This window comes from Heteronotia binoei, chromosome 1 (assembly GCF_032191835.1).
Source record: "Heteronotia binoei isolate CCM8104 ecotype False Entrance Well chromosome 1, APGP_CSIRO_Hbin_v1, whole genome shotgun sequence".
NCBI classification, from domain to species: domain Eukaryota; kingdom Metazoa; phylum Chordata; class Lepidosauria; order Squamata; family Gekkonidae; genus Heteronotia; species Heteronotia binoei.
The window spans coordinates 285,040,472-285,062,125 of record NC_083223.1 but is presented as its reverse complement, the minus strand read 5'-3'; the positions used below and the strand labels follow the sequence as shown (position 1 = coordinate 285,062,125).

The following is a 21,654-nucleotide window of genomic DNA, read 5'->3' as shown; positions in this document are numbered from 1 at the left end:
GCACCATCGATTTCTACAGGGGCATTATGATACTGGCTGATTTGTTTTCAATTCCCTTTCTAATAATACCCAGCATGGCGTTGGCCTTTTTTATTGCAAACGCACACTGTCTTGACATTTTCAGTGAGTTATCTACCACGACCCCAAGATCTCTCTCTTGGTCAGTCTCTGCCAGTTCACACCCCATCAACTTGTATTTGTAGCTGGGATTCTTGGCCCCAATGTGCATTACTTTGCACTTGGCCGCATTGAACCGCATCTGCCACGTTGACGCCCACTCACCCAGCCTCAACAGATCCCTTTGGAGTTCCTCACAATCCTCTCTGGTTCTCACCACCCTGAACAATTAAGTGTCATCCGCAGACTTGGCCACTTCACTGCTCACTCCCAACTCTAAATCATTTATGAACAAGTTAAAGAGCATGGGACCCAGTACTGAGCCCTGCGGCACCCCACTGCTTACCGTCCTCCACTGCGAAGACTGCCCATTTATACTCACTCTCTGCTTCCTATCATGTCTTGTGGCTCTCAAACATTCGATGTTTATTATATGTGGCTCTTCTGTTAAGCAAGTCTGGGCACCCCTGGTCTAGTGCTTGTTCTATTAGTACTTGTTCTATTATCTAGTACTATTTCTTGTTTGCTCAGCCTGGGTCCTCCATGCCTCAGGGTCTCATGCTGAATCCCACCTTCACCCCCACAGAAGGAGCCATGACACCCTGCCAGGGGAGGCTGCAGAGGGAATCTGGGAGGACTGTAGCCCCCCCCACCTCCCACTTCGGACTCCCCCGAGCAAGAAGACGCTGAAACAGCCCTCGGCAGTCAAGGCGGGATGGATCAGCCCCCGCCCCCTCCAGCTCACCTTGCAGCCGTGGGAGGAGATAATCCGAAGGTCTGCAGGGACCCGATCCCCTCCTTTCACCTCCACCAGGTCTCCCACCACCACGTTCTCCGCGTTGATTTGGATCTTCTCGCCTTCTCGGATCACCAGGGCTTGCTGTGGACGGCAGTCAGAGGAGAGAAGTTAAGGCCCCAGTCAGCAGGGAGACAAAAGGGACCTCTCCAGCCCTCCTCCATCCAGGACAAAGGAGGAGGAGAGATTGGATTTATACCCTGTGCCTTCATGTGGAGTCTCAGAGTGGCTTCCAGTCTCCTTCCCTTCCCCTCCCCACAACAGACACCCTGGGAGGCAGGTGGGGCTGAGAGAGCTTTTTTGAGAACTGCTCTTGAGAGAACTGCTCTATCAAGAACTGGGGCTGACCCAAGGTCACTCCAGCAGGCACATGTGAAGAAGTGGAGGAGTGGGGACTCAAACCCGGTTCTCCCAGATAAGGCTCCACACACTGAACCACAACACCAAACTGGCACCAAGCATCCTCCTGCTCAGCAAAAGTGGGGTAGAGAAATCCAAGAGGCAGCTTTGCCCAACCCCCTCCCTGTTCCCTTCCCCCTGCAGGCATCTCTGACGACCACCCCCCCACTGATAAAAACCAGAGAGCAGCAGGGCTTCCATCCTCCACAGACCACCTGAGAAGAGGGAGAGCAGAAGGAAAGGGCACCTTGCAAGCCACAAAGACTCCCTCTCGTCCCCTTCCCACCCGCCTCTAGACTCTGATGAATCCATTGCCCACCAGGCTTTTAGAAGTCCACCCGGTCACCTGAAGGGGCACACAGTGGAGGCCCCCAGCTGGACTCTTGCCCATTGGTGCCTTATGATGTAATTGGATTTATATCCCTCCCTTCCTTCTGAATCTCAGAGCGCTCTCTGTCTCCTTCATCTTCCTCTCCCCAACAAACATGCTGTGAGGTGGGTGGGGCTGAGAGAGCTCTTACAGCAGCTGCCCCCTTTCAAGGACAAAGGCACAGAGTGGCCTACAATCTCCTTTCCCTTCCTCCCCCACAACAGACACCCTGTGAGGTGGGTGGGGCTGAGAGAGCTCTCCCAACAGCTGCCCTTTCAAGGACAACTCCTACGAGAGCTCTGGCTGACCCAAGGCCATTCCAGCAGGTGCAAGTGGAGGAGTGGGGAATCGAACCCGGTTCTCCCAGATAAGAGAGCTCTGGCTGACCCAAGGCCATTCCAGCAGCTGCAAGGGGAGGAGTGGGGAATCAAACCCGGTTCTCCCAGATAAGAGTCCACACACTTAAGCACTACACCGAACTGGCTTTCACAAGCAACTTGTCCGCAGCAAAGAGGAGATGAGTTGTGGGCCTCTTGAAGCCCTCCTGAGGCCGCCCTTGTCCTTCTCCTCCCACTCCCCGAGGGCAGGAGCATTCGAACTCTTGCCTGATGAAGGTCATGCTGACACATTTGCCCCTGACCCTTCCTTTAAAGAGAACCAGGCAGTGAAGGGAATGCTCTCCAAGGTCCCCCAGTGTGCTCAGGCTCCGTGAGGACTGAAGCCACCTCTCTCCCCTTCTCCATATGGAATGTGAACCTTGGTGGTGCTTCTGCCTTCCAGGGCCTGGTGTGGGTGGGTGGCCTCCCTGCAAGGCTGCTGTCCCTCTGGGATGCCCCCCCACTGCCACCAAGCCATGCCTCTGCAAATCACCTCAAGGCTGGACTACTGGAATGCCCTCTACATGGGGCTGCCCTTGTCATGAATCCGGAGTCTCCAACTGGTGCAGAACGCAGCAGCCCGGCTCTCCATGCGGGAGCACATACAGCTGGGGCTGCGGAAACTGCACTGGCTGCCCATAGTGTACCGGATTTGCTACAAAGTGCTGGTTATTACCTTTAAAGCCCTATATGGCCGAGGACCTGCCTGCCTTAGGGACCGTCTCTCATAAGAACATAAGAACATAAGAGAAGCCATGTTAGATCAGGCCAATGGCCCATCCAGTCCAACATTCTGTGTCACACAGCGGCCACGTTTCCCAGAGAGTACTCAGAGAGTTTCCCAGAGAGTACTCAGAGAGTCCCAGAGAGTTCTTCCCACGTTTCCCAGAGAGTACTCAGATCTGGAACACAAAATCTGCTATGGGTCCCCGGGCCGAGGGAGGCAAGATTGAGCCTTCTCGATTGCTGCCCCCCATTGGTGGAACCAACTACCAGAGGAGGTTAGAGCTTGTGGGACCTTGGCTGTTCCACAAGGCTTGCAAGACATATTATTCTGGCTAGCCTTCGACTGAATACCTGCCGTTGTCATACAAAGGATACCGAAGAGCACTGGACGCCATCGGAAATTAATAATCTCAGCACCAAACTGTTTTTAGCTGCTGTATTATTGAACACTGTATTATTTTCAAATGCATAATTAATGTTTATTGTGATTTTATTCTTGTGAGCCGCCCTGAGTCTGCTTCGGCGGGGAGGGCCGGATGAAATCGAATCACTCAAATCAAATCAAATGCTCAGTCGTCTTTCAACTCCGCCTCTTCCAGAGCGGGACACTGGTGGGGACCAAGCTGAGTTCGCAAGAGCCGGATCACAGATTTCAACTACTTCAATCAGGGCTTTTTTGGAGCAGGATGGCACAGGAACGCAGTTCCAGCTGGCTTGGCCTAATATGCAAATGAGTCCTGGCTTGTCTTTTTCTACAAAAAGGCCCTGACTTCCATCCCAGCAGCTCACAAAGTAGAATTTTTGCTCACCAGACTGCAGCTTAGAGGGAGGAGTGGTGGGGAGTCAGCCACACTTGGGGGTGTCCTGGGCAGGGCCCCTTGGCAGCTGCTTTGGCTGGAGACCCGCTGCCCACTGGCTTTGGTTTGCTGACCCACAGTTTGCTGAGATTTTATTGCTTCTCCCGAAAGGTTGCCAATCCGCAGGTGGGGGCAGGGGATCCCCCAGTTTGGAGGCCCTCCCCCCGCTTCAGAGTTGTCAGAAAGCAGGGGGAGGGGAGGGAAATGTCTGCTGAGGACTCTATTATTCCCTAGGGAGATTTATTCCCATAGAAAATCATGGAGAATTGATCTGCGGGTATCTGGGGCTCTGGGGGGGCTGTTTTTTGGGATAGAGGCACCAAATTTTTAGTATAGCATCTAGTTCCTCTCCCCAAAGTACCCCCCAAGTTTCAAAAAGATTGGACCGGGGGGTCCAATTCTATGAGCCCCAAAAGAAAGTGCCCCTATCCTTCATTATCTCCTATGGAAGGAAGGAATTGAAAAGGTGTGCCGTCCCTTTAAATGTGAGGGCCAGAACTCCCTTTGGAGTTCAATTATGCTTGTCACAGCCTTGATCTTGGCCCCACCCCTAATGTCTCCTGGCTCCACCCCCAAAGTCTCCTGGCTCCACCCCCAAAGTCTCCTGGCTCCACCCCCAAAGTCCCCAGATATTTCTTGAATTGGACTTGGCAACCCTATGCGGACTGGAGATCTCCCAGAACCACAGCTGACCTCCAGACTACAGAGATCAGCTCCCCGACTTTGGAGGGTGGACTTGTATGGCATTATAGCCCACTGAAGTCTCTCCCCTCCCCTCCCCGCCAAAATCTTCAGGAAATTCCCAACCTTCCATTCCTTATCTAGCTGCTTGAGTTCTTCTGAGCTTATTTTGAAATATTTATCCTTGTATTTTTAGGACCTTTGTGTCGTCCCTTGCCACCTTAGGAATTCCATGAATTTAGGCAACTCAGAGGACGGGACATAAATAGCTTAACTAATCAATTGCCTCCATTTTTCCATCAGCCTGAAAAGGCCCAGGATCAGAAGCAGCAAAGCGGAGACTCTAAACACCAAGGGATTTTTTGAGCAGGAACACACAGAAACGCCGTTCCAGCTGGCTTGGTGTCAGGGGGTGTAGCCTAATAGGCAAATGAGTTCCTGCTGGGCTTTTTCTATCAAAAAAGCCCTGCTAAACATGGACAGAAGGACTGCCAGCTTAGAACCAGGAGCACTCCAGCCTGCCTGTATCCCACAGCTGCAGAGCATCTCTCTGGCGTGGGAAGGGCACCTCTGTGCAAAAATAACCATAGTAGCAATATCCTCTGTGGAGATCTGCAGTTGCCAATCAGAGACTGTCTGAGTTTGGCATTTTGTGGGGCAGGGGCCAGGATTTTTGGGGAAAGCGATGGAACGTGTTTAGCAAAACTAAGAAGCGGCCTCTTTGCCTTCAGGCCAAAATTCCAAATAATAGCTCCCAAAGAAGCCCGGAAAGAGAGGCAAGGCTCTTTCTGTGTTTCCCCCACTTCACTGCAATTTTTCCCAAGCCTGGATTGGTATGTTTTTAAAATCAAAGTCAGTCCAAGTGCCTTTGGATGCTACGTGGATCAGAAGATGCACATTTCTGCAAGTCCTGCCCACATCCTCTGTGCCATTTTTGTTACCTCCCTCCCCCACCCCATGCTGCCACCCTCCCCAGACATACCAGAAGACCCAGAAGGTTTGGTGTCGTGGTTAAGTCTGCGGACTTTTATCTGGGAGAACCGGGTTTGATTCCCCACTCCTCCACTTGCACCTGCTGGAACAGCCTTGGGTCAGCCAGAGCTCTCTTATCTGGGAGAACCGGGCTTGATTCCCCACTCCTCCACTTGCACCTGCTGGAACAGCCTTGGGTCAGCCAGAGCTCTCTTATCTGGGAGAACCGGGCTTGATTCCCCACTCCTCCACTTGCACCTGCTGGAATGGGGAGGGACGGTGGCTCAGTGGTAGAGCATCTGCTTGGTAAGCAGAAGGTCCCAGGTTCAATCCCTGGCATCTCCAAAAAAAGGTCCAGGCAAATAGGTGTGTAAAACCTCAGCTTGAGACCCTGGAGAGCCGCTACCAGTCTGAGTAGACAATACTGACTTTGATGGACCAAGGGTCTGATGCAGTATAAGGCAGCTTCATATGTTCATATGTTCAATGGCCTTTCGTTAGCCATAGCTCTCACAGGAGTTGTCCTTGAAAGGGCAGCTTCTGAGAGAGCCCTCTCAGCCCCACCCACCTCATAGGGTGTTTGTTGTGGGGGAGGAAGATATATGAGATTGTGAGCCGCTCTGAGTCTCTGATTCAGAGAGAAGTGTGGGGTATAAATCTGCAGTCTTCAGTCTTCTTCTTGAGGAACTTCCCAATTTAAGACTAGCCTCTTTTTTTAGTTGCAGACTTAAACAGGGCAAGGTGCTGGCTGCACATTTCCTCTTATAACTTTGCAACCCAAAAGGCTAAAGAAACGAAGGCCCCTGTGTAACGGCACTGGCAATCTTGTTGGTTTCCCGTCTAAATACTGACTAGGAGAGACGCTGCTTGGCTTCTGAGATTTGATGAGAGATCAGGCTAGCCTGGGTGACCCAGATCAAGGCAAGAGGTCACTCTTGTGTTACACGGGCAGAAGCAATGAGCCAAAGCCTGGGAGAACCATCTCTATGTGGCAGCAGCCCCATGACCTGCTTCGTCTCAGCCACAAGAGGGCAGTGGAGCTTCCAGTCCCGCATTCCCATTAACCCTCTGACTTTGTGTTTGTGTTGTAGCTTCTGTCTGGCAGAAATTCAACCGGTAAAGCTTTCCCCATTGCAATTTCTGCCTGCCAAGCAAGCAGAAGTAACTTGCCCCACTGAGCGGCAAAGGAAGGGGCAGTCAGCGCCTCCTGATGGGACCCCTCAAGCCCCGCCTCCATCTGCTCCGCAGTTCAAGAGCTACGCAGCCCGGGGCCTTCCCCCCTACCTGAGGAACCATGTTCTTGAAGGAGTCCATAATTTTGGAGCTCTTGGCCTCTTGGTAGTAGGAGAAGCAGCCAGTCACAATGACGACGGCAGCCAGCACCACACCCAGGTACAGCTGCGAAGAGAAAGAGACATGTTAGAAAGAGAGAAAGAGACAGGAGAGAGGCTTACAAGATTATGCATGGGATGGAGAAGGCAGAGAAAGAAGTACTTTTCTCCCTTTCTCACAATACAAGAACTCGTGGGCATTCAATGAAATTGCTGAGCAGTCGGGTTAGAACAGATAAAAGGAGGTACTTCTTCACTCAAAGGGTGATTCACTGCCACATGAGGTGGTGGCAGCTACAAGCATAGCCAGCTTCAAGAGGGGATTATATAAACATCTGGAGCAGAGGTCCATCAGTGGCTATTAGCCACAGGGAATAGATGGAACTCTCTGTCTGGGGCAGTGATGCTCTGTATTCTTGGTGCTGGGGAGGGGGCACAGTGGGAGGGCTTCTAGTGTCCTGGTCCCACTGATGGACCTCCTGATGGTGCCTGTTTTTTTGGCCACTGTGTGCCACAGAGTGTTGGACTGGGTGGGCCATTGGCCTGATCCAACATGGCTTCTCTTATATTCTAAAGCAAGGGTGGGGAACCTCTATCCTGAGGGCCATATATGGCCCTCGAGGTCACTTGGTGTGGCCCTCGGGGATTGCTGGACCAAACCGAGCCATGTGGCAGCCTCCCTGGGGCCTGGCTGGCCAGCGAGGATCGTGGGGCCCAGCCGCGCTGTGCAGCAGCCTCCCCAGGGCCAGGCAGGGATCACAGGGCCCAAATGTACTGTGCAGCAGCCTCCCCGGGGCCTGGCTGGCCAGCCAGAATTCCTGCAGGGCCTGGAAAAGTTACTGTCACCATTCAGTTTGCACTTGATTATCTCAGAGGGTGTGACCTAATATGCTAATATTAGGGGATGTGGTCTAATATCCTACTGAGTTCCTGCTGGGCTTTTTCTACAAAAAAGCTCTGGACCTCTGCATTTGCCTGGGGCGGCGGGCCAGGGGTGTGTGCGCGCGCCAGATTAGGCTCTCCCCACATGACTTCAACTAGGAAAACAATTATTTGCATTAATTTTGCTGGCCTGAATCACTCTCCCTCAGCGGAGCACTGTTTTTTAAGCTGATAATTTTTTATGGCCTGCATTTTTATGATGACTCCAAGGGTCATCTAGTCCAACCCCCTGCACAAGGCAGGAAACTTACAAACCCCTCCCCCTAAATCCACAGGATCCTCATTGCTGTCAGATGGCCATCTAGCCTCTGCTGAAAAACCTCCAAGGAAGGAGAGCTGAGGAGGAAGTCTATTCCACTGAGGAACCACTCTAGCTGTCACACACACACACACCAGGCCGTCTCTGCAGCCTCCTTGGGCTTTGCCCCTGTTCTGTGGCCTTCTCACTCTGTGGGGAGATCTTGGGGCAGGTGGGCGGCTGCTTGCTTCTTGATCTCTTGCAATAATTTCTCTCCCATACGTGTGGCTAATAGCCACTGATGTATCTCTTCAGAGGGCAAACTCTACACAGTGCCCCATAGATTCCAGGTGAAATGCCTCCCCACATTCCTCCCACCACAGGCACTGGCCCCAGATCTCCAGGAATTTCCCCAGGCGCTGCTGCCCTATAGGAGCCCAGTCTCTACTGCCAAAGTGAAAGTGACCCAGGAGGACAACCTCTGCTCCAAAGCCTCCTCTCCCTGCGGCAGGCACAGCCGGGGCTGCCAGTCACGCCCCCCCCCCCTTCACACTCACAGGCCCCAAATGCCCTTGGGGGGCTGAAATGAGGCCTGCAGGCCTGACCTTTCCAGAGAGGCTTTGTGGGATTCTACGGACTGATGAGTCATGCCAGGAAAAGCTTCCGCTGCGCATTCCTGCACCGTAGGTTTCTGTTAAAGGGACAGGGGATTTTGTTCCAGGACTGTTGGCAACCCTGCTGCCTAAGGCGTGGACACCCAGAGCACGCAGCCTGCGCAGGGTCAGGCCACGAGGGAGGGCAGCCAGCGGAGGGGGACGGGGCCGGAAGCTCCCAATGAGGGCCTGAAGTCCGCCCAGCATTTCAGCGGCTCTCCAGCCTGCAGAGCCCTGGAAGAAAAGGCAGCTCCAACAGGCGGACTCAAGGGCACCATCGCATACCCTCCCCTCCCCTCCCCACACTCCACCCTTTTCAGGCTCTGCCCCTCCCCCCACCTCCAGAAATGTCCCAAAATGGAACTGCAACACCAGCCTGGAGGAAAGGGACCTTTTCTCCCTCTCCCATAACCCAGCGGCACCCACTGATGGGCAATAGATTCAAGAGAGACAAAAGAAACCAGTTCCTCTCTAGGGCCTACAACAGGGCAGGGAGGCCAAGGCCTTCCCCTGAGAAGAACATCAGAAGAGCCCTACTGGATCAGACCAGGGAGGGTCCATCTAGTCCAGCCTCCTGTCTCACACAGTGGCCAGTCAGTTCCTCTGCAGGGCCAGCAACAGGGCAGAGAGGCCAAGGCCTTCCCTGAGAAGAACATCAGAAGACCCCTGCTATGTCAGACCAGGGAGGGTCCATCTAGTCCAGCCTCCTGTCTCACACAGTGGCCAACCAATTCCTCTGGATGGACAACAGGGCAGAGAGGCCAAGGCCTTCCCCTGAGAAGAGCATCAGAAGAGCCCTGCTGGGTCAGACCAGGGAGGGTCCATCTAGTCCAGCCTCTTGTCTCACACAGGGGCCAACCAGTTCCTCTGGAGTGCCAACAACAGGGCAGAGAGGCCGAGGCCTTCCCCTGAGAAGAACATCAGAAGAGCCCTGCTGGGTCAGACCAGGGAGGGTCCATCTAGTCCAGCCTCCTGTCTCACACAGTGGCCAGCCAGTTCCTCTGGAGGGACAGCAACACGGCCTCTCTACCCTGTTGTTGGCTCTTCAGAGGAACTGGCTGGCCCCTGTGTGACGGAACCGGCCCGATTCTGCCTTCAGACCCGGTCCCGTCAGCTCCCTATGGTGTCGCCAACTCCTGGAGGGAGCTATTTCTCCTCCTGCCACTTGGGCTCGCTGCCACCACCTGCTCAGCAAACAGCATGACAAAGGAAAGGTGGTTATAAACGCGAGAGGTTGCTTGCCTGTGGGCTCCTGCCTGTGGGGGGGCCTAGTCAGGAAAATGAGGCCCCCAGACCAAGTAAGTCATTCTCAAGGCAGGGCAAGTTTAGACCAGGGACAATACGATGCGTTTATACCCACCTTTCCTTTGTCATGCTGTTTGCTGTGCGGGTGCTGTGCTGTGTAACCTTTTACAAGCAACTGTTTTTGTTTTGTTCTTCTGTTCTTTTCTTTTTCTCTTTTAATTAAATATTTTTACTGTTTTAAATGCTGGCAGTCCATCTCTGTACCACATAGATCCCCAAACCGCTTTAGACCACGCTGCGTTATAAAGGGGGCCCCGGGGAAGGGGGAAGGCATGCAGTTGGATAAGGTGCCAATCCTCCAGGGGTGCCCCAAAGAAGTGCTGAGGTCTCTGTGAAACCCAAGTACAGGGTGGCAGAGGACCTTGAGGCCTGGCCTCATAGCGGGAGAGGGGGATTGGGAGTCCTGTTCCTCTCAATCTGTACCCCTAGACTGAGCAGGTGGTGGCAGCGAGCCCAAGTGGCAGGAGGAGAAATAGCTCCCTCCAGGAGTTGGCGACTCCATAGAGAGCTGACGGGACCGGGTCTGAAGGCAGAATCGGGCCGGTTCCGTCACACCCTGTGTGAGACAAGAGGCTGGACTAGATGAACCCTCACTAGTCTGACCCAGCAGGGATCTTCTGATTCTCATCTCAGGGAAAGCATCGGCCTCTCTGCCCTCCAGAGGAAATGCCTCCAGAGGCTGGACTAGATGGACCCTCACCGCTCTGATCTAGCAGGGCTCTTCTGATGCTCATGCTTGGCCTCTCTGCTCTATTGTTGGCCCTCCAGAGGAACTGGTTGGCCACTGTGTGAGGCAGGAGGTTGGACTGGATGGACCCTCCCTGGTCTGACCCAGCAGGGCTCTTCTGATGTTTTCATTCATTCATTCATTCATTCATTCATTCATTCATTCATTCATTCATTCATTCATTCATTCTATTTTTCCTTCTTCTCAGGGGAAGGCCTCGGTCTGTCTGCCCTGTTGTTGGCCCTCCAGAGGAACTGGTTGGCCACTATGTGAGACAGGAGGCTGGTCTAAATGAACCCTCACTGGTCTGACCCAGCAGGGCTCTTCTGATGTTGTTCTCAGGGGAAGGCATCAGCCTCTCTGCCCTGTTGGCTCTCCAGAGGATTTGGTTGGCCACTGTGTGGGACAGAAGGCTGGACTGGATGGACCCTCACTGGTCTGATTCCCCAAGGTTCTTCTGATGTTCTTCTCAGGGGGAGGCCTTGGCCTCTCTGCCCTGTTGTTGTCCCTCCAGAGGAACTGGCTGGCCACTGTGTGAGACAAGAGGCTGGACTAGACGGACCCTCACTGCTCCGATCCAGCAGGGCTCTTCTGATGTTCTCCTCAGGGGAAGGCCTTGGCCTCTCTGCTCTATTGTTGGCCCTCCGGAGGAACTGGTTGGCCACTGTGTGAGACAGGAGGCTGGACTAGATGGACCCTCACTGGTCTGATCCAGCAGGGCTCTTCTGATGTTTTCATTCATTCATTCATTCATTCTATTTTTCCTTCTTCTCTGGGGAAGGCCCCGGCCTCTCTGCCCTATTGTTGTCCCTCCAGAGGAACTGGTCTGGCCCCTGTGTGAGACAAGAGGCTGGACTAGACGGACCCTCCCTGGTCTGACCCAGCAGGACTCTTCTGATGTTCTTCTCAGGGGAAGGCCTCGGCCTCTCTGCCCTGTTGCTGGCCCTCCAGAAGAACTGGTTGGCCCCTGTGTGAGACAGGAGGCTGGACTAGACGGACCCTCACTGCTCCGATCCAGCAGGGCTCTTCTGATGTTCTCCTCAGGGGAAGGCCTCGGCCTCTCTGCCCTGTTGTTGTCCCCCCAGAGGAACCAGCTGGCCACTGTGTGAGACAGGAGGCTGGGCTAGATGGATCCTCACTGGTCTGACCCAGCAGGGCTCTCCTGATGTTGTTGTGTTCCTGCCTTCAGTAAGCCCAGCTGTACTCTCTTTTCTGGCAGCTCTAGGGTGGGATGACAGGGAACAGCTCGTGTTACTGCCGCCCTTCCTTATGTAACTGGGACTGGCTATTTTGAAGCAGTACATCAGACCGTTTCTTTGCCCTCCCAACTAGACAGGAATCCCCTCGGAACTGTCCACTTGCCCCCTTAGGACACAGCCAGGTGCCTTCGGGGTCCCAGGGAGGCCTCTGGAGTGATGGGGAGCTTGATAGGGGGTCCGTATGCAGCAGGAGTGCGGGGCTGGATTAACAATTAGGCTAAGGTCGCCCTGCCTTTATGGGCCCCAGGCTGTCTTTCCCCTCCCGGCTTCCCCCCTGCTTGCAGCCCTCCCAGCCTGCATGTGCAGCCAGCCACTGAGCCGCTCTTTGCCCCACTTGCCTGGTGCGGCTGCTGCTGGCATCGTCTCCAAGTTTGCCTCTCTCTGCCTCTCCCCCACAGCTTTGTCAAAGGGGCTTTTGGGAAAGTGGCTGCAGCAGGGGCTGTGGGCGGCAGGGTGGCCCCTCCGACTCAGAGATAATTTGCAAGGAGCCCCCCGAGATTTTGACTGCCTGGGAGCCTCCATGAGGTTTAATCCGGCCCTGCTGAAGTGCCTTCATGCTGCCCCCACTCCTCCCACCGCTCCTTCCACCACTCCGTTCCTCACCTCCCAGAAGCAAAAGGAGGTGCCAGGAAACCTAAGAACAGAAGAGAAGCCATGTTGGATCAGGTCAATGGCTCATCCAGTCAAACACTCTGTGTCACATAAGAACATAAGAGAAGCCATGTTGGATCAGGCCAGTGGCCCATCCAGTCCAATACTCTGTGTCACATAAGAACATAAGAGAAGCCCTGTTGGATCAGGCCAGTGGCCCATCCAGTCCAACACTCTTTGTCACATCAGAACATAAGAGAAGCCCTGTTGGATCAGGCCAGTGGCCCATCCAGTCCAACACTCTGTGTCACATAAGAACATAAGAGAAGCCCTGTTGGATCAGGCCAATAGCCCCTCCAGTCCAACACTCTGTGTCAAATAAGAACATAAGAGAAGCCCTGTTGGATCAGGCCAGTGGCCCATCCAGTCCAACACTCTGCGTCACATAAGAACATAAGAGAAGCCCTGTTGGATCAGGCCAGTGGCCCCTCCAGTCCAACACTCTGTGTCACATAAGAACATAAGAGAAGCCCTGTTGGATCAGGCCAGTGGCCCATCCAGTCCAACACTCTGTGTCACATAAGAACATAAGAGAAGCCCTGTTGGATGAGGTCAATGGCCCATCCAGTCCAATACTCTGTGTCACATAAGAACATAAGAGAAGCCCTGTTGGATCAGGCCAGTGGCCCATCCAGTCCAACACTCTGTGTCACATCAGAACATAAGAGAAGCCCTGTTGGATCAGGCCAGTGGCCCATCCAGTCCAACACTCTGTGTCACATAAGAACATAAGAGAAGCCCTGTTGGATCAGGCCAATAGCCCCTCCAGTCCAACACTCTGTGTCAAATAAGAACATAAGAGAAGCCCTGTTGGATCAGGCCAGTGGCCCCTCCAGTCCAACACTCTGTGTCACATAAGAACATAAGAGAAGCCCTGTTGGATCAGGCCAGTGGCCCATCCAGTCCAACACTCTGTGTCACATAAGAACATAAGAGAAGCCCTGTTGGATCAGGCCAATGGCCCATCCAGTCCAACACTCTGTGTCCCATAAGAACATAAGAGAAGCCCTGTTGGATCAGGCCAATGGCCCATCCAGTCCAACACTCTGTGTCCCATAAGAATATAAGAGAAGCCATGTTGGATCAGGCCAGTGGCCCATCCGGTCCAACACTCTGTGTCACATAAGAACAGAAGAGAAGCCCTGTTGGATCAGGCCAGTGGCCCCTCCAGTCCAACACTCTGTGTCACATAAGAACATAAGAGAAGCCTTGTTGGATCAGGCCAATGGCCCATCCAGTCCAGCACTCTGTGTCACAGAAGAACATAAGAGAAGCCTTGTTGGATCAAGCCAGTGGCCCCTCCAGCCCAACACTCTGTGTCACATAAAAACATAAGAGAAGCCCTGCTGGATCAGGCCAGTGGCCCCTCCAGCCCAACACTCTGTGTCACATAAGAACATAAGAGAAGCCCTGTTGGATCAGGCCAGTGGCCCATCCAGTCCAACACTCTGCGTCACATAAGAACATAAGAGAAGCCCTGTTGGATCAGGCCAATGGCCCCTCCAGTCCAACACTCTGTGTCACATAAGAATATAAGAGAAGCCATATTGGATCAGGCCAGTGGCCCATCCAGTCCAACACTCTGTGTCACATAAGAACAGAAGAGAAGCCCTGTTGGATCAGGCCAATGGCCCATCCAGTCCAACATTCTGTGTCACATAAGAACATAAGAGAAGTCCTGTTGGATCAGGCCAATGGCCCATCCAGTCCAGCACTCTGTGTCACAGAAGAACATAAGAGAAGCCCTGTTGGATCAGGCCAGTGGCCCATCCAGTCCAACACTCTGCGTCACATAAGAACATAAGAGAAGCCCTGTTGGATCAGGCCAGTGGCCCCTCCAGTCCAACACTCTGTGTCACATAAGAACATAAGAGAAGCCCTGTTGGGTCAGGCCAGTGGCCCATCCAGTCCAACACTCTGTGTCACATAAGAACATAAGAGAAGCCCTGTTGGATCAGGCCAATGGCCCATCCAGTCCAACACTCTGTGTCACATAAGAACATAAGAGAAGCCCTGTTGGATCAGGCCAGTGGCCCCTCCAGTCCAACACTCTGTGTCACATAAGAATATAAGAGAAGCCATGTTGGATCAGGCCAGTGGCCCATCCAGTCCAACACTCTGTGTCACATAAGAACAGAAGAGAAGCCCTGTTGGATCAGGCCAATGGCCCATCCAGTCCAACACTCTGTGTCACATAAGAACATAAGAGAAGCCTTGTTGGATCAGGCCAATGGCCCATCCAGTCCAGCACTCTGTGTCACAGAAGAACATAAGAGAAGCCTTGTTGGATCAGGCCAGTGGCCCCTCCAGCCCAACACTCTGTGTCACATAAGAACAGAAGAGAAGCCCTGTTGGATCAGGCCAATGGCCCATCCAGTCCAACACTCTGTGTCACATAAGAACATAAGAGAAGCCCTGTTGGATCAGGCCAATGGCCCATCCAGTCCAGCACTCTGTGTCACATAAGAACATGAGAAGCCCTGTTGGATCAGGCCAGTGGCGCCTCCAGTCCAACAGTCTGTGTCACATAAGAGAAGCCCCGTTGGATTAGGTCAATGGCTCATCCAGTCCAACGCTCTCTGTCACACAGTGGCCAAAAAAACCAGGTGCCATCAGGAGGTCCATCAGTGGGGCCAGGGCACTAGAAGCCCTCCCTCTGTTGCCCCCCCAAGCACCAAGAACACAGAGCATCACTGCCCCAGACAGAGAGTTCCATCTATTCCCTGTGGCTAATAGCCACTGATGGACCTCTGCTCCAGATGTTGATCCAATCCCCTCTATGCTTGTAGCTGCCACCACCTTCTGTGGCAGTGAATTCCACATGTTAATCACCCTTTGGGTGAAGGACTGCCTTTTATCCGTTCTAACCCGACTGCTCAGCTATTGCATTGAGGGCCCACAAGTTCCCATATTGTGAGAAAGGGAGAAAGTCCTTCTTTCTCTACTTTCTCCATCCCATGCAGAATCTTGTCAACCTCTATCATGTAATCCCACAGTCAACATTTCTCCAAGCTAAGAGCCGTAAGTGCTTTAACCTTTATCAACGATTTCAGGTTTTCACGGCTGGCATCATCATTAGGGTTTATAGAATCTTTCGGGCTCAAGTACCATATTCTACTGGAGAAAGTTTGGAAGAAAAACTTTCTCCAGTAGAACACGGCACTTGAGCCCGAAAGATTCTACAAACCCTAATGCTTTAACCTTTCTTCAAAGGGAAAGTGTTCCAACCTTTTAGTCCTTCTCGTTGCCCTTTTCTGCTACCCTCTTGGAACTCTCCTTAGGGGGCGAAGGACCTCTATCAGCTTGCAATGCTAGCCGTGGGTTCTTCCACGGAGCCAGGAGCCCTCCCTGGTGCCCCCCACCCACTCTGGGACTATAGTGGGTTGGTTGACCCCGGCTGCAGGCCAGCCCTTTGACGCCCTGGGGGTGGGGTGGGGGGTGGGCGGGCTCTCCTTCTGAGCGGAGAGGCCTGGTTGGTGGAGCTGGGCTTGGAATGTCCCTGGCTGGCTGCTTACGTTGTCATTGGCCGGCTCTTCCTCCATCACGGCCTGGATGCTGTATGCCAGGAAACAGAGGATGGCCCCGATCCACAGCAAGATAGAGAAGCCCCCAAAGAGCTGTCGGCAGAACTTGACCCACTCCGGGGTGGTGGGGGGAGGCGTCAAGGCGTTGGGGCCATCACGAGCCAGAATCTCTGCGGCCCGCGCATTGGTCAGCCCCTGCAGGGAAAGAGAAAAGGGAGGGAAGGAGCAGAAGAGGGTGGGGAAGGGGGGTGCTTGAGACACCAACGAGGCAGAGGAACAGACTGGAGCATAGCCAGTGGGCACTCCATTTGCTGGGAAAGCGATCCACTGAGCCCTTGTCCTCCCAGCAGGGCTTTCTTTGCAGCAGGAACTCCTTTGCACATTAGGCCACGCCCCCTAATATAGCCAATCCTCCTGGAGCTTACAGTAGGCCCTGTGATAAGAGCCCTGTAAGCTCTTGGAGGACTGGCTATATCAGGGGGTGTGGCCTAATATGCAAAGGAGCTCCTGCTCCCAAACAAGCCCTGCCTCCCGCCAACGCCACTATCCAATCACGAACCCAGAGCCCTCAAGCAGCCATGCCCCCTGCAACTGCGGGACTACCAGCAAGGTTGCCAAACTCCAGGTGGTGGCTGGAGAACTCCCACAATTCCAATTGATCTCCAGGCCACAGAGATCATTCCCTCTGGAGAAAACGGCTGCTTTGGAAGGTGGACTCTGTGGCTTTAGACCCCGTTGAAGCCCCTCCCCTTCCCCAAACCCTGTTCTCTTTAGGCCTCCCCTAGGGTTGCCAATCCCCAGGTGGGGGCAGGGAATCCCCCGGTTTGGAGACCCTCCCCCAGCTTCAGGGTCGTCAGAAAGCAGGGGGAGGGGAGGGAAATGTCTGCTGGGAACTCTATTATTCCCTATGGAGATTTATTCCCATAGAAAATCATGGAGAATTGATCCGCGGGTATCTGGGACTCTGGGGAGGCTGTTCTTTGGGGTAGAGGCACCAAATTTTCAGTATAGCATCTAGTGCCTCTCCCCAAAACACCCGCCAAGTTTCAAAATGATTGGACCAGGGGGTCCAATTCTATGAGCCCTCCAAAAAGGTGCCCCTGTCCATCATTATTTCCTATGTAAGGAAGGAATTGAAAAGGTGTGCCGTCCCTTTAAATGCGATGGCCAGAACTCCCTTGGAGTTCATTTATGTTTGTCACACCCTTGCTCCTGGCTCCACCCCCAATGTCTCCTGGCTCCACCTCCAAAGTCCCCAGATATTTCTTGAATTGGACTTGGCAACCCTAGCCTCCCCCCCAATCTCCAGATATTTCCCTCCCCAGGGCTGGCAAACCTAACTATGGGGGGGGTAGGGATTACTTCTCAGTTCCAGCCAACAAAAAAGGAACTCCCCTCCCTGGTGTGACAGCTCAGTTACAAAGCCCCCAGATGAATAGGGAACGCTGACTTCTGGCTTGACTTGTTCTCTGTGTTGTTAATAACACCCCACGAGGTGAACAACGCTTATGTGTGTGGGTGTGGGTGTGGGGGGGGGGTGTCCTAAACTCTGAAACATAAACTGTCTCGTTTATGGCAGAAAAACAGCAGACTGGAAGGGGAGCAGCCCAGCAGCTCACGGATCCCGCGGTGGTGCAACGAACGGTAAGTGACCCTCGTATGCGGTTGTGCAACGGCTCCCTCTGCCCTCCCCCCCTTCCCCGGACAGCGGCAGAGTGCCTTGGGATGGCCCTGATCCTCAGGGACAGGCCTGCGTCCTTGGGAGAAATCAGAACATCTGCAAGAGCCTGGCCTTGGTGTGTTCCTACAGAGGGATGGAGGGCTGCCAGCACAGAAAGCCACACGTTGTGGGGCAGAAAAGGGGGCAATGATCACATCCGAAGTCTTGGGCTGCTTGTGGACCCTGCCTGGCATCCTGTGAAGCAAGAGGTCACTCTGGACATGAATGCCTTTCTCCGGTTTCCTCCGCCTTGGCATTGATCCTTCTTTCTGGACTCCACTGACCTGGCCGTGCTCACCTGTGCTACTGTGACTTCTGGGCTAGATTACTGGAAGGGACTGTACATGGGGCTGCCCTGAAGGGCGACGCAGAAGCTTCAACTAGAGGAAAAGGCAGTTATATGTCTGTTGACCTCAAGAGGTTGATCCTTACAAGTAAGGTGCTTTGTGACCCGGCCCAGGCCCCTGAAGGGCCTCCTCTCCTGGTAGGAACCCCCATGCCCATCAGACCTGCTCACAGGGCCGGCCCTCCCACTAGGCAAACTAGGCACTTGCCTAGGGTGCCAAGCTGGGGAGGGTGCCAAATCAGGCCCTCCCGGCCCAGTGCCATAGGCAAATGCTCACGTTTTGCCGGCGCACAGTCTCTGTTCCACTCCCTGAGCGTCCCACTCCTGGAGGATGCTCAGGGAGTGATACAGAGACTGCATGCCGGCCAGGAGCTTTCCCTGCCCCTCTCTGATGTTTCTGAACATCAGAGGGGGTGGGGGAAGGCTTCTGGCCAGCGCACAGTCTCTGTAGCTCTCCCTGAGCATCCTTCGCCTGGAGGATGCTCAGAGAGTGCTACAGTTGTTGGTGTCTGCATGGGGGGCTGGGGCAGCACCGAAGATAAATAGAGGGGGGTTGGAGTGCAAGAGGGGAGGGGGTAGCACCAGGCAAGTCTGCCTGGGGCACCGCACACCCAAGGCCACTCCTGCCTGCTCACCCCCCCCAATATTCCTTCCGCAAGTGTGGCCTGGTGCTCAGGCTAGCTTTCCCCATCAGCCCCCACCCCCCCTTACCAGAGGATACTGCCCTCTCCACCCCACCCCTCTGACGGCCTTTGGAAGAGCCTGAGAAACAGTTTTGTTTCCAAAAGCATTTCCCGATTCTTCAAAAGGCCCCTTTGGGCTGAGACAAGACTACTGCGGTGCGTCCATCTGGTTCTGAGGACGTGCAGCGCTGGTGAGGATTTGGGGCTCCAACAGATGGACGTTCCATGTTTTAACCGATCCCTCGGAACCTGCCTTGCTGCCTTCTTCTGCCTCAGCGGGGTCAGGGAAGGGGGAAGAGAGGGCAGGCAGCGACAACAAGCGGCATGGACCTCAGGGGACTTACCCGGGACAGATCCACCTGGTACTTCCTGCTGATTTCATCCAGAGACAGTCTGTGGTCATCCTGCAAGGGAAAAGCGGCACAGGCCATGAGTCACACCGGTGCAGAGCTGAAAGATCCTGCATGAGAGTCCGGGCTGCCCCCCCTCCAACTGGGGGCTGGAGACCTCCACAATTACAGCCCATCTCCTGGTGACAGAGGTCAGCTTCAGAGAGCAGATGGCATTGGGCACTGTCCTCCACGGAGGCCCCTCCCCTCCCCAAAGCCCACGCTCCCCAGGCTCCACCCCCAAGGCCTCCAGGTAATTCCCAGCCCAGAGCTGGCAACCCAACAGAGGACTGTTATCCAAAGGGCACGCCTAGGAAATGCAGGAGGGGGTGTATTTCTCCCCACGCTGCAAAGGCCTCCTGCTAGCCCTCTATCCACAGCCCCCCCCCCAACACCGCCCAAACACTACACCTTGGAGGGTCGTGGCCACAGGGTCATGCTCCCCACCCTTGAGAAACCACCTCCCTGGGAGGCAACGAGGACCTCGAAAGCAGAGAGCCCCCCCCACTGGCAGCTGACCCCCCCCCCCCCGTTTCTCACCAGGTTCACTTCCTTCTTCAGTTCATCCAGCTCCTTCTCCTTCTGCTTCTTCTTGCCCCCTCCATTCTCAGTGGCTCCTGGGCAGGACTCGCGCCCCACCTGCGAAGGGAGAGGAGAGGTGAAACCAGGCAGGACAAAGGAAAGCTCTACAGTTGCCAAGTCCAATTCAAGAAATATCTGGGGACTTTGGGGGTGGAGCCAGGAGACTTTGGGGGTGGAGCCAGGAACAAGGGTGTAACAAGCATAATTGAACTCCAAGGGAGTTCTGGCCATCACATTTAAAGGGACAGTACACCTTTTTAAATGTCTTCCTTCCATAGGAAATAATGAAGGATAGGGGCACCTTCTTTTGGGGCTCATAGAATTGGACCCCCTGGTTTTGAAACTTGGGGGGGTACTTTGGGGAGAGGCACTAGATACTATACTGAAAATTTGGTGCCTCTACCTCAAAAAACAGCTCCCCCAGAGCCCCCAAAACCTCCAGATTAATTCCCATTACACCCTATGAGAATCAATCTCCACATAGGGAATAATGAAGTGCTCAGCAGACGTTTCCCTCCCTCTCCCCGCCTCCCCCCCCCCCGTTTCTGGTGACTGAAGCGAGGGATTGGCCTCTCTACTCACAAGTTGCTGCCAACTTCTTCAAAGTAACACAGACACCCCATCCTCTCTACTCACAAGTTGCTGCCAACTTCTTCAAAGTAACACAGACACCCCATCCCAAGGGGAAGCCTTTCAATCGGAGACTGGAGCCTCCGGAGCTGGAAACGCACCTGGCCCTCTGGGGGCGGGGCTTCCCCCTCCCCCCCCCACAGCCAGCTGACTGGGGGAGGGAAGTAGCCTGGGAAAGCGGAAGAAACCCCCGCTGGGACCTGGGGATTGGCAAGCCTAGAAAGCGCTTTCCAGGCTCCTGAAGAGGACAACCCGGAGCATGAATAAAGGGGGAGGAGGAGTCCCTGCACTCCAGCTAGATTTGGTGGCAACAGACTGGGAACTTCCCCAAATCAGGGCTCCACCCTCAGCCCCCACCACCAGCAGCTGGTGCTACACACAGGTTGGGCACAAACACTCCTTTCCGAAGCACAAGGGGAGGGCCTTCCTTCCTCATCCGGCTGGAGGGTTCTGCCTACGTGTGCAGATGAGGCCAGGTAGAAGGCATGTGGTGGTGGGGGGGAGCATGCTAGTTCCTGTGCTGAGTGTAGCCCTTCCTTCGTGTCCCATCAGGCTCGCCTGGATCCCTTTGAGATCAACACCCAGGCGAATGATGAAAGCTCCTTTCCTTCACCAGATGCCAGATGCCGGATGCCAGAGACTGGGGAGGAACGGTGACTCAGTGGTAGAGCATCTGCTTGGTAAGCAGAAGGTCCCAGGTTCCATCCTCGGCATCTCCAACTCAAAAGGGTCCAGGCAAGTAGGTGTGAAAAACCTCAGCTTGAGATGCTGGAGAACCGCTGACTTTGATGGACCCAGAGGTCTGATTCAGTAGAAGGTAGCTTCATGCATTTATATACGTTCGTATGTTCAGCACTATGGAGTCACCCTTTAGGGGAGGGATGGTGGCTCAGTGGAAGAGCATCTGCTTGGTAAGCAGAAGGTCCCAAGTTCAATCTCCAGTATCTCCAACTCAAAAGCGTCCAGGCAAGTAGGCGTGAAAAACCTCAGCTTGAGACATGGAGAGCTGCTGCCAATCTGAGGACACAAGACTGACTTTGCTGGAGCAAGGGGGAGCTGATTCAGTAGAAGGCAGCTTCAGAGGTTCATATATAACCTGGCCAGGGGGTCTCCTATACACTCTTGCTGGTCTCTAAGGACTCCATTCAAGCACAGCAGCTTGAAACTTTGCCAGCAAAGTGGAACAAGAAGAAGAAGAAGCAGCAGAGAGGTGGCCAGTGGCCTATCCAGTCCAACACTCTGTCACATAAGAACATAAGAGAAGACATGTTGGATCAGGCCAGTGGCCCGTCCAGTCCAACGCTCTGTGTCACATAAGAACATAAGAGAAGCCATGTTGGATCTGGCCAATGGCCCATCCAGTCCAACACTCTGTGTCA

The 21,654-nt window shown here is 54.1% G+C and overlaps 1 protein-coding gene across 1 annotated transcript in view; it reads right to left on the bottom strand.

Moving 5' to 3' along the window:
* Positions 1-21,654, bottom strand: part of LOC132588254 (sodium/potassium-transporting ATPase subunit alpha-2) — a 79,913-nt gene that overhangs the window by 43,572 nt on the left and 14,687 nt on the right. Inside the window, exons 2-6 of the mRNA XM_060260650.1 lie at positions 19,604-19,702; positions 19,019-19,078; positions 15,917-16,120; positions 6,580-6,693; positions 863-997 (exon numbers count right to left, since the gene is read on the bottom strand). Coding sequence (XP_060116633.1) covers positions 863-997; positions 6,580-6,693; positions 15,917-16,120; positions 19,019-19,078; positions 19,604-19,702 — 612 coding nt within the window. The remainder of the gene's footprint in view (positions 1-862; positions 998-6,579; positions 6,694-15,916; positions 16,121-19,018; positions 19,079-19,603; positions 19,703-21,654) is intronic.